The following is a 12,531-nucleotide window of genomic DNA, read 5'->3' as shown; positions in this document are numbered from 1 at the left end:
GTTCCCGGGAACAGAGAGGTATGAACACAGTGCATAACAAATCAGTAGGCACCATTGATCTGCATCATAAAATAATCAACTATCGAAAAACCCCACTGTCTAAACTTAAATAAACCAACTAACATTAATAGAAAAAAACATAAACCTCCCAAAGCAAACCTCTCACATAACCCCCCACCCTGTACTACCCACCCCCAACTTAGGTGTACCTAGAGCCCTGCAACCATACTACCCCTTTACCCATTCCTACCTACTATGGACTATAGAAGAAGTAAGTTAGTGGTCTTTAGCTATATGGTAACTAATCTGTACCAAAAACCTAACCTACCCCCCCATCTACATCTAATACTATACTACACTAATGCTGGGTACACACCAAAACGATTTGGATTGGATGCAAATCGTATGCAAATCGGATCGTACGATTTGCATACGATTTGCATATGATTTACATACGATTTGCATATGATCTGATCCCCTCTGTATTCAGATGAATGGATCTTTTACAGATCCTACCTGCAGCAGGTAGGATCGGATTAGGATCCAATTCAGATCCAACCAAACGATTTTGACCAAATCTGCATCCAATCAGTCTGAATTGGATCCAGATTGATGGGATTGTGCCAAAATCGTTTTGGTGTGTACCTAGCATTATACTAATCTAACCCATCCCTTTCCTTCCCACCCAGGTAATGAAGGATATTTGACGGGGCTATAAACTAATGGCCTTAGGAAGACTAGGACAGGCGCTCTCACAGTATAAGGGTATACAATATCATAGCCCTCAAAATGTAGGCAGCTCTAGGTCTGTGCAGGCAGGATATGGATACTGTCACCCTCTAAGGCAACACCTTCCAGACCAATATGATCGCTCTCCCCTATGCCAGCGATGCGCAGATGGGCTGAGCTGCAGGCACCCATATTGGCTGGGAGCGGACAATGGCGCCAGCCGGAGCAATAGCTTTTTGGCCAAGATGGCCGTGGCCTCCTGTGTCCCAGTGATGTGTGGCTGGGCTGTGCTTTCTCTGGGAGGCAGGATGCTGTGGGCTCTGCAATAAGCCGGTGTGGATAGAGTGGCGGATTGGGAGGCTGCCGGCAAGGAGGTCCAGACAGGGCAGAGCAGGAGCCTGAGTACCCGGAGCTTCAGAGTTTGGCGTCCACGTGAGAGGAAGACAGCAGCAATATGAGCTGTGGAGTGACAAGCCGGATATATCAGGAGCGGGTGGACGTATTCAAGAATTAAGATGACAGGGATGTTCCAGAAGGTTTCTCCCATCACCACAGGTTGACAGATACAGGTAAATAGTCACAGGATGGTTATACAGGATGGCTGTATTGGGGCGCAGCGGGAGAGAGCGTCTATTCACCCGTCCGTCAAAGCCACGCCCCATGCTAGTTCTATTCTAAGCGGGGTGGCATTGGGTAAATCCGAATTGGAAAATTATCCAGGATTCCAAATTGACAACAAACTGGGGTGTAGTGCTCAATGTCCTATAGCAGATAAGGCAAACCGGATACTAGCCTGCATAAAAGGGGGCATGGAAGCTAGGGACCTGAATGTAATTATGCCACTTTACAAGTCACTGGTTAGACCACACCTAAAATTTGGAGTGCAATTTTGGGCACCGCAGTACAAAAAAGGACATTTTAGAACTGGAAATAGTCCAGAGAAGAGAAACCAAGCTAATAAAAGGTTGTAGAATTTCAGCTATGAAGAACGGCTGGACAAATTGGGATGGTTTACACTGGAAAAGAGACATTTATGGGCTGACATGCTTAACATGTACAAAGTTATCAGGGGCCAATATATCGAACTGTCAGGCATCCTTTTTGAATTAATAATGGAGTCTAGAATACGTGGGCATGTGGATAGAAGATTTCGAACCTTTAGAAGGAAAAACCTTTTTACCGTCAGCAATTAAATTATGGAACTCTCTTCCTAGAGAAGTGGTGTCAGCAGACACAAAAAATACATTTAAAATAGGGTTGGATAGACATTTTTGGGGTTAAAAACATCCGGGGGTACAATCAAAAATCATACTATGTCCAAAACTAAATCAAAAGTCATAATTCATATATAGGGATATAACAAATACTCTCTAACCAAAGGTTGAACTTGATGGACGTTAGTCTTTTTTAGCCCAAACTACTATGTAACTATGAGTTTTGAAAGTTATTGTTTCATTTTTCATATAGATGACGGACAGTAACGGGTGGTGCTGAATTCAGTTTTCAAGCTTTGCGATGAAGCTCTAACAGATAATTGCAATGTTGAGTTACATGAAAAATAAAGTGAAAATAAACCAAAAACATTTGAAAGACAGATGCTCAATCGTATTTGAGGATATTTATATGGATCCAGAAGGGAAAGGGGGAGTACCCAACTCACACAATGGGAGGAAAAAACATGTACATAAAGGTATCTTTAGGGATCACCGCGTGGTGAAACAAACAGTGACAGCCCAGAGCTGTCTATGCTCGGGGTGGACAGACCCCACACTGTTTTTTTTTTTTGTTTTTTATATATTTTTGGAAACATAACCATGCACAGATCTCACTGATCTATGCATGGTTCAGTCAAATTTGTCTGAACCTGGTCTATTTGTTTTGCGATTTTTGGTAATGGTTTCCAAAAATCCCACCCTGTTACATTTGTGAGTTGTATACTTTATAATGGGAAAACATCTCAATACCAATATACAGGGGTATTCAAACTTGGGTCATGGCTGTCGAGCTGGCCCGACAGCTGTGACCCTGTACCATTCTGCTCAACTGGGAATTTGCAGGTGGGATTCAATGTGCTGCCTGCAGCGGGTCAAGAAGAGGGCGTGTCCACGAGCTGTGGCCTGGAAGAGGCAAGCTGCAGCCAGGAGCTGGTCAATTCTCAGCCGTTCTCGGCAGAACAAGCCAGACTACTTGTGAAGTCGGGGTCATTCTGCCGAGATCCCCTGTTCAATGCTGTCAGGGAAGACAGCATTGAATAGGGCCCTGCAGCCATCTCCCCCCGTCGGGTGATGGCTGCGGGAGATTGAATAACCCCCCCCCCTAAGTTTTAGAAAAAAAATCGACAGATCAAAATTTGTGCGATTTTTACAGCAATTTGCACCCTATTACATGTGCGAATTACACACAACAGGCGAATTCAGACATTTTTTGACTAAAAATCTCAAAAGCCTAAAAATGTCATCCTATGACATCTAGCCCATAGTGTATTACTGTTGGAAGTTGCTAGTTCTGTAATCTGCTAGTAATTTTCAATATATTTTGCGTATTGCTTGGAGTACTGAATTAGATCCAGATACATTCGGGCACCTAGGAGTGTGATGTTACATTTTTATGGACTTCACTTTGGCAAAAGTTTGGAAATACTGTAGAAATTAACAGCTGTCATTACTCATATACTTCAGTGTTCTTGCAATTATACTTTTCAGCATAGTGCAGTGGTAGCCAACTCCAGTCCCCGAGCGCTACCAAAAGTTCACATTTTCCAGACAACCTAGCTGCTGCAAAAGGTGTAATCATTCCTTACTGACACCTTTTAAATGATCCACAGGTGGAGCTAATTACTTCACTTGTGATTCTGTGAGGAGATCTGGAAAACATGCACTGTCAGTAGCTCTTGAGGACTGGAGTTGGCTACCCCAGGCATAGTGGATTCAATATAGCTATTTTTAAACCTTGCTGGAGGGTCATTTGCTAACTTACAAGAATTGGCTTTGGTACAGATAGTTTGCCTCAACATCATATTTGGCCTCATCCGATACAATTGCTGCACTTCTTTTATCAGTCTTCCTAAATATAAAAACATCATTATGCCTAAATTCTTAACAAGTAAGATTATAAAATGCATTATCTCTCTTCTCATATCGTATTTACTTCCTCCAATACTATATGTGAAATTGTTTCCAATGAATAATTAATAATTATGTCTGGGTGCTCTAGTTTTCTGCCCTAGTCCCTAAAACATAGCAGGTTGGGCTGTATTTAGGATATACATCTATAACTGTGCGGCATTTGTATATTCTCCCTGTGCTTGCGTGGGTTTACACCAGGTACTCCGGTTTCCTCCCACAATCCAAAAATATACAGGTAGGTTAATTGGCTTCCAACAAAATTAACCCTAGAATGTCTGTGTGTGCGTGTACATGTGGTAGGGAATATAGATTGTAAGCTCCACTGGGGCAGGGACTGATGTGAATGATCAAATATTCTCTGAAAAGCGCTGCCTAATATGTATGCGCTATATAAGAAACTGTTAATAATAAATAAATAATATGTTCAATGCTATGGAAGGGAATTACATTTTTACATTTTTATTGTTCCATGAACTAATAAAAATTAGATATTTGAAAATCTCTTATGAACATCTAGTATTTTTTTTCAGGTATTTTTAGCTACAGAAGATTGCTTTCTCTATCTATTGAGCAACTGATCATGTAATGTGAACAATTGTTTCATTTATGTTTGTTTATGTAACCAAGTGCTGTCCAAACCGGTCCTTGAGATCTACTAACATTTCATGTTTTCCAGACCACCTAGCCCCGGTGCACAGGTGTACTCGTTACTAACTCACATTTTTAAACGGACACATTCTACAGATCCACAGATGATTTGGAAAACCTAGACGATCATAGATATGGAGGACCGGTTTGGCCACACCCTATGTAACCCATAATGATTGATCTATAAACTATATTTAAATCGTAGTAAAACAGGATAAAATGCAGGACTACTAAAGGAAGTTTCCAATTCATTCCACTGGAATGGTTATGGGCATTATTTTGACCAGTGTTAAGCTATTCTCCAACATTTTACCTTCCATTTAAAATCCACTGTAATATGCTTGCCACTGCCCCTTCACAAGTAGAGCAATGTGAGGCATGAAATTGTATCAGGACAAGGTCTTGACTCACCAAAATGTGTAAAAGATTGAGACTGTGGCCCCAGAATTACGACTGGTAGCAATACCTTCCTGCTCTATACTATCTGTTCTTTCAGCTCAGTGCTGCTTCTGTGGATCTTGAAAAGTTGGGGCATTGTTTGTATATATCCATTTTCGTATACCTTTTTCAATCAGTGGCATCACTTGGGGGTGCAGATGGCACCTGGGTCTCCTGTACCAAGGGGTGACATCAAAAATCTGGCTGCTTCTCAGTTACAGTAACTGGACGCTGCACTGTCACATCACATGCAGCACTGCCTGGCTACCTGCACCTCCCAGAGCCCTGTATTGGTGAAAAACAGGTGTTCAGTAAATTAAAACTCCTTTCACACCAGAAAATGCAGGGACCCACCTGGGTGCCCCTTTCATGCCAGAAAAGTCCCTGCTTTTTCTGGTGTGGAAAGGAGGCGGGGAGGAGGTGGAATGGCAGCGGAGGCAGTACAGTAGACCGTACTCACCCCGGGTTGCTGATCCTCTGTGCAGGCTGGGGATCCACATGGGCGTCAGGCGCAGGTCAGACAGCAAGTGCAGATGACGCAGCTCTCCAGCTGCAGTGAGGGCACCGGAGAGCTGCGCCATCTTCATCTGCCATCTGTTGTGTCATCTGCGCCCACCGCCTGTGTGGATCCCAAGCCTGACCACCTGCACCTTGAACCGGAAACCCGGGTTAGTACCCCCTACCCCTTTCACACTGGCCAGGACCCCGTGTTGAACCTGGGAAAAAACATGCTCCATAGCAGGGTTAAAATCTCTGCAAAATTTCCTAGGGAAATTAGGCTGGTGTGAAAGGGGTATAAGTCATTCTTATGAAGCCACACCTCTTTTTTGTGAAGATGTTTAAGTTCCGTACCTGGTGTCATGGAGCAAGTGATGCCTCTCTATAGAATTAAAATCCGCAGCCTATGTTGAGACACAGAAGGAGAAAGGACACTGCTCACAAGGGCATACATTGTAGAGCATTATGATCAAATTAATTGATAGCACCATTTTCTTATGCAGAATGGTACAAACATTCATTATTATTATTATTTATATAACACACACATATTTTGTTGCGCTTCACAGAGAATATTTGGCCATTCACATAAGTGGATAGTGGGAGGAAACCCATGCAAGCATAGGGGTAGTATGCAAATTCTACACAATTAGGGCTATATTGGGAATTTATATGGTACTACAACCTCCATGCTGTGAGGCAGTCATGCAAACTATTACACCATCTGTGCTTGCCAAAGAAGGAAAATAACATTATCTTTCAAAAACAATTGTGAAATATATAACCATATATATTTTTTAAACTCTCTCTAGGTATTGACCCACCCCGGGAATCATTTAACCGCTGGCTACTGGAGAGGAAAGTCCATGATCGAGGACCTGACCCCCTCCTTCCCAGTGAATGCGACCCAGCAATATCTCCATCTATGTTCAGAGAAATCATGAACGACGTCCCTATAAGGTGATAATTAGGCTTGTGTTTCTGTTTGGGAATGGGTATTAGATCTGTGCTTTCTATGGGAGACCATTCTCTATTTTATTTTTCTCTCTTTCAGGTTGTCACGCATTAAGCACCGGGAAGACGCTAAACGTCTGCTTTTTAAATATGCAGAGGCTGCCAAGCGTCTTATCGAATCAAGGTGAGGGCTTCAGGGTCAAATTTACATTTTCACCCAACTAATCAATCCCTGATTATTTTATATACCAACTCATATGTGGCACATGTTAAGGTCAAGGATGTTTTCGCTGACGTGATATACTTGTTATACTTGTAATCCACATGTTGAATGCAGAACATATAGCATGTGAAAAGACCTAAGCAATGTTGATAAAAGCCATTCTTATGTCCAAAAGACTGGTTCAGAGCATTTCCAAGGCAGCAAGGCATGTGGGATTCTCAAGGTCAGTCAGGCTAAGGGCCTGATTCAGACCATTCGCTAGGATGAGTATACTCGCAGCCTAGCGAACAAACTCCGCACAGTTAGGGCCATGGTGGGAATCGAACCCATGACAGTGCTGTGAGGCAGTAATGCTAACCATTACACCAACCCTACTTCCGGTTTTTATGCTTAGCAAACTATCTAAAATAAACTAACTTAACTCCATGCCAACATGGATAGTTCATACCCCGACTATTCATGTTGGCATGGAGTTGATTTTAGATAGCGTGGCGAGCGTAGCGAGCCCCGCAAGGGGACTCAGTTGCACGGCGCCATGAAACTACACAAGTACCAATTAATTTCCCAGTATTAATGGGGAACACTGCACACCATTCCTTACACTCCTTGTTGAGTTCTTGTGAGTGTCCTCCTCCCGTCTTGCTATATATGGACTTCTTTGGAGAAAGGGCTTTGTTAGTTTTGAAAAACCCAAATTGTTGGCTTTGGTCATATGTGCTTTGAGCATCATCAGTCTGATTTTAGTGCCCATTTTGAAAGTGCATTTGTTACTCAAATCACTCTATTCTCCAAGGTGTCCTATGGTGGATGTGAATAACTAAAACCTTAAAAATGTTTTTGTATCTTATGGTGTAAGAAAAATGTTCTATTCTTATTTTTGCAGATAATTTAATTTAGTATCTTTCCATTTCCACTCGCACAGAGTAAATGGCATGTCCGTATGTTGCTCAGACTCTGTTTTTCCCTGTAGGAGTGCTTCCTCAGATATAAGAAAGGTTGTGAAATGGAATGTGGAGGACACCTTTAACTGGCTGCGGAAAGACCATCTAGCAACCAAGAAGGATTACATGGTAAGCCATGTTGCTATAGCTAACAGAACTGTCAAACGTCTAATTGTGAGAACATTTCCAAGCTTTCCTCTTTTTTCCCTTTGTAGAATGGTCATTGACTTAAATAGTCACTTCTCTTTACCTCATGGCCATTTTTGTTTATCTGAGTGCAGATAGAAGTCATTATATTATTGCCTCAAAGCTTTTCATGTCCATTTACTTATTACCTGTTTTGTTTCCCTACAAGTATTAAAGTATATTCATTCTCATTCTGCTTCAGGACCGCTTGGAGCACCTGCGCAAACAGTGTGGTCCTCATATGACAGCTGTGGCAAGGGACTCAGTAGAAGGCATATGTAGCAAAATCTATCATTTTTCTCAGGAGTATGTCAAGAGGATCCGTGAGAAACATTTGGCAATGCTACGTGAGGCCAACATACCAGGTATGGCACAGGAGAATTGAGAAGTATGTACTTTGTCTTTACAAAAGGTCAGACAGTTTGTGTGGAAAAAGGAGAGCTACCCAAATTGTATATCTTTAATCAGGAATATATTGTTTAATGAGTAGTTAATAAATAGCAATTATGTTTGTATCATTATTATTACTAACAGTTTCTTATATAGCGCATACATATTCCGCAGCGCTTTACAGAGAATATTTGAACATTCACATCATTCCCTGCCCCAGTGGAGCTTACAGTCTATATTCCCTACCGCATAGACATGCACACACAGACATTCTAGGGTTAGTTTTGTTGGAAGCCAATTAACCTACCAGAGTACCCAGAGGAAAACCACGCAAGCACGGGGAGAATATACAAACTCTGCACATGTTACGTATTCCCCACCTGCAGTGCACATGGTTTTGTCTAAGGAGTTTGCTTTTGTAAATCAACCTGAATTAGGCCCTACGTGGTGACAGTAGTAATTTGTACATAAAGATAATTAATTTTATGAGTTGACTATTGATGGTTGTATTCCTTGTAACTTATCAGTAAATAATATACTGTGTATATCCCAACACAAATTCTGTGAAATAAATATATATACATGCAGTACAATTCCACAAGTAAAGCATTCAATCTAAATAGTAGTTGAGGACCGTCTCTCAGCCCAATATGACTGTTCTACCAATGTCGGATGCTATTTTGTTCTCAAGTTCTCCACAGGAGCATTTTGTTTGGCAGCACAGTCCCTGAATTGGAAAACCTGCCACAGTGGCAATGGGGTGAGTTTCTGGACCATAGAGGATTTGCAGGATCAGAATGCTGTCCCACAGTTTAACTCATTCAATTCTGTTTCATTAGTCTTAAAATACGTATTAATAAACACAAAAAAAACAAGCACATGCTGGGAAAAAGTGATTTCCTCTACCTTCCCCCATGGCAGCCATTACTATGGGTTCCTCCCTTCTGGGTAGTCCTTCGGAAAAGAAAAAAAGACACCAGCCCCTATAAGAAGGCTCCACCTCCCTGCTCCGGTGTCTTTTTTTCTTTTCCGGGTAGTTGGAAGGGCTTACCCTGTGAAGTGCTGCCTGGATACCGCTGCTCAGGTGTGAGGACTTTGCTGCAGCTGGTGGGGTCCGGTCCCAGAGTTTGTGCCGCATGCAAACCCAGAAAGGGGTAAGCTGAGTCGGCGGCATCCTCAGGAGTGCACTATCAAGCGGCGCGGGTTAGCGTTTGCAGTGTAACTCCTGGCCTGTGTTAATCTCCGTAGAGAACAGGCGGGTGTCAGGTGGTGCGCGACGCGGGAGATGACGCGTGCATAACAAGTAGCCGGCTGGAGGAAGAAGCCGGAAGACGCCGGGTCGCGTGGACGCTGCTGCGACTGCTGCACGGAGCGCGGTTGGACGGGTGAGAGAGTCTGATATTTTTTGTTGTCCACTGCATCACCAATGCTTGCGGGGAGAGAGAGAGATAACTCTTTCCCTGCTGGATTGAAGAGGTGATTGTGGATGCAGTACTCTCTTACTGAATGAGCAGTGTTTTTTTGCATAAGCTAAAGTTGTATATGCTTCTATTCAGCGCACCACCTTGAGATTATGGAGGAGGAAAACCGGCAGGCTGTTAGGAAGTCAGGGTAAGCCCTAAGAGAGGAATAATTTTTTAATGGTGGTGGTCATTAGTTTTTTTTTTTTTTTTTGTTGTGGCACCACTGTGTTTGTTACTTAGGTGATATTCTTTGTTGGTAGGTCTGAGACCAGCAGAGAAAAGGAAGCTAAGCAGAAGAGATCACACAAAGTTAAATGCAGTTCTTGTGACAAATCTTTGCCTGAGAGGCATGTGGGCAGCCTGTGTGAGGCTTGTAAGACCCCGCTGCAAATACCTATGGTTCAGATGAACAGTCTGGTAGATATGCTGAGAAAATCACTGTCAGATACCTTTATGACTAAGGAGGATTTTTCCAAAATGAGATCTAAAAGGAAACATGCTGTATTAAGTGATTCAGATGAATCCGTGGAAGCAGCTGGCAGTGTGCATGTGCTGGATCAAGATCCTGACATTGATGATGAGGATCAGGTGCAGGACAAGTCTGAGTCTGACTTCAGTACAGACATGATTAATAACTTATTGGGACTGATTCACAAGTCTTTGAACATAAAGGATCCAGCAGAAGATCTTAATTTGCAAGAATTGCTGTTTAAAGATAAAAGGAAAAAGAGTAAAGTTTTTCCATTATCACAGACTTTAAAAGGGGTGATTGCTGATGAGTGGAAACACCCAGATAAAAGGATTGCTATACCAAGTAGGATTGCAAAAATGTATCCATTTGAGAGGGAGCAAGTTTCATCCTGGGATGAGGCCCCTAGGGTGGATGCAGCGGTCTCTAGGATATCCAGGAAGACTACGCTTCCACTAGAGGACGCAAACATTTTTAAGGATCCCATGGAAAGGAGGATCGAATTGGGCCTTAAAAGGCAACACTTGGTAGCAGGGGCGGCATTAAAGCCTGCTGCAGCAATGGCGGTGACCTCCAGAGTTCTCAGAGGCTGGTGTCAGCAGCTTGAGGCTGATATATTGGATGGCATAAAGAGGTCTGAGTTAATCAAAATGATTCAGGACATACAACTGGCAGTACAGTTCTTGTGTGAGGCCTCTTTGGACTCAGTGCGCCTGGCTGCAAGGGCAGGGGCCACTACAGCAGCTATCAGAAGGGCCTTGTGGCTGAAGCCATGGGCTGCAGACGTTCAGTCAAAGAACAAGTTAATGTCTCTTCCGTTCCAGGGTGATTACCTGTTCGGAAAGCAGCTGGATGATCTGGTGACAAAGATATCTGGGGGCAAGTCGGTTTGGTTGCCCCAGGACAAAACTGCCAAGAAGAATGTGCCTAGTAGGTTCAACAGATACCAGCCACAGGATTATAGGGAAGCCAGGAGTTATAGGCCTGGCAGGGCCTATAGAAGGGGATCCTGGATATCCAGGGCAAATTTTCGGGCCCAAAGGGGCAGAGAAAATAGATTCCCTTCCAAGAAGGAACAGCAATGACGCCGACCCTCAAAGGGTAGGTGCCAGACTGTTAAAGTTTCATCAGGTCTGGCAAAGGTCCACCACAGACAGGTGGGTCTTGGAAATCATCCAGTCAGGATACAAGATAGAGTTCAAAACGTGGCCAGGAAATCTGGTAGTAGAATCCCCGGTACTTATGTATTATCTGGGCTCCCATGTTAAATGCACCCCATTTTTTCATACCCCTACTATCCAACTACGCATGGAGTTGATTTTATATAGTGTGGCGAGCGCAGCGAGCCACCGTGCCCGAAGCGTGGTGAGCGCAGCGAACCCCGCGAGGGGACGCGGTCTCATAAGAAAAACGGGAGCCCAGATATTACATAAGTACCGAATCCCCTATTCCCAGGGACAAGGAGGAAAGGGAAGCTTTGTTTTTGAGTTTGGAAGAGATGATGGCCCAAGGCGTGGTCACTGTAGTACCAAGAGGACAGGAGCCTCTAGGGTGGTACTCTCGTTTTTTTGTTATAAAAAAAGCATCCGGAGGTTTTCGTACCATTCTGGATCTCAGACGTCTCAACAAAAAGGTGCGCATCAGGCCATTCAAGATGGAATCAATCAAGTCCATACTTCCAGAGATAGGTCCAGGAGATTTTATGACTTCAATAGATCTCAAAGATGCGTACCTTCATGTGCCAATATTCGAGGGACATCGAAAATTTCTACGTTTCAAGATTCTAGGTGTGAGCTATCAATTCACGGCCCTCCCATTCGGGTTGGCAACTTCCCCACGCACATTCTCAAAGGTACTGATAGTACTAGTGGCGAGACTGAGGCAAGAAGGCATAAAGCTATGGCCTTACCTAGACGACATACTTATAGTGGCAAGCTCCAGGGACGTTGTGCTACGTCACACAGAAAGAGTGATTCAATGTTTGGAGCAACATGGGTGGCTTATAAATCGAAAGAAAAGTCATTTAGAGCCAACTCAGAAAATACAATACTTGGGAGTGATAATAGACTCCGCCCAAATGAAGGTGGCATTAACCGCCGACAGGAGGTTGAAGTTGATACAACAAGCCAATATGATGAGGATAAGATCAACGGTGAGGTCACAGGACTGTATGAAGGTGCTGGGTCTCATGGCGGCCGCATTAGAGACAGTGCAATGGTCCAGATTTCATATGAGGAAAATACAGGCCTGCTTTCTCATACAATGGAACAAGGACAGCAAAAATCTGATGCAAAGAATAGTGTTGACAAAGGCGGCAAAATTAGATTTGGCCTGGTGGTCAGACGACGATCGGCTAAGACAGGGAAGGTCGTTCGCCCCCATGGAGCAAGTAGTCGTGACTACGGATGCCAGTCAAATAGGCTGGGGAGCAACTTGTGGTCCAGGGATTGCACAAGGAAGATGGTCC

At 43.5% G+C, this 12,531-nt stretch overlaps 1 protein-coding gene across 5 annotated transcripts in view; it reads left to right on the top strand.

Moving 5' to 3' along the window:
• The window catches only part of PCIF1 (phosphorylated CTD interacting factor 1), a 54,370-nt gene that overhangs the window by 19,052 nt on the left and 22,787 nt on the right, over window positions 1–12,531 (top strand). For all 5 annotated transcript variants that reach the window (XM_083147893.1, XM_083147895.1, XM_083147892.1 and 2 more), the window contains 4 exons: window positions 6,251–6,398; window positions 6,493–6,576; window positions 7,586–7,685; window positions 7,945–8,107. In XM_083147893.1, coding sequence (XP_083004019.1) covers window positions 6,251–6,398; window positions 6,493–6,576; window positions 7,586–7,685; window positions 7,945–8,107 — 495 coding nt within the window. The remainder of the gene's footprint in view (window positions 1–6,250; window positions 6,399–6,492; window positions 6,577–7,585; window positions 7,686–7,944; window positions 8,108–12,531) is intronic.

The sequence above is a fragment of the Crinia signifera genome, chromosome 6, assembly GCF_055691185.1.
Source record: "Crinia signifera chromosome 6, ASM5569118v1, whole genome shotgun sequence".
NCBI lineage: Eukaryota > Metazoa > Chordata > Amphibia > Anura > Myobatrachidae > Crinia > Crinia signifera.
The sequence above is the reverse complement of the archived record's forward strand: the minus strand, read 5'-3'. Positions and strand labels throughout refer to the sequence as shown.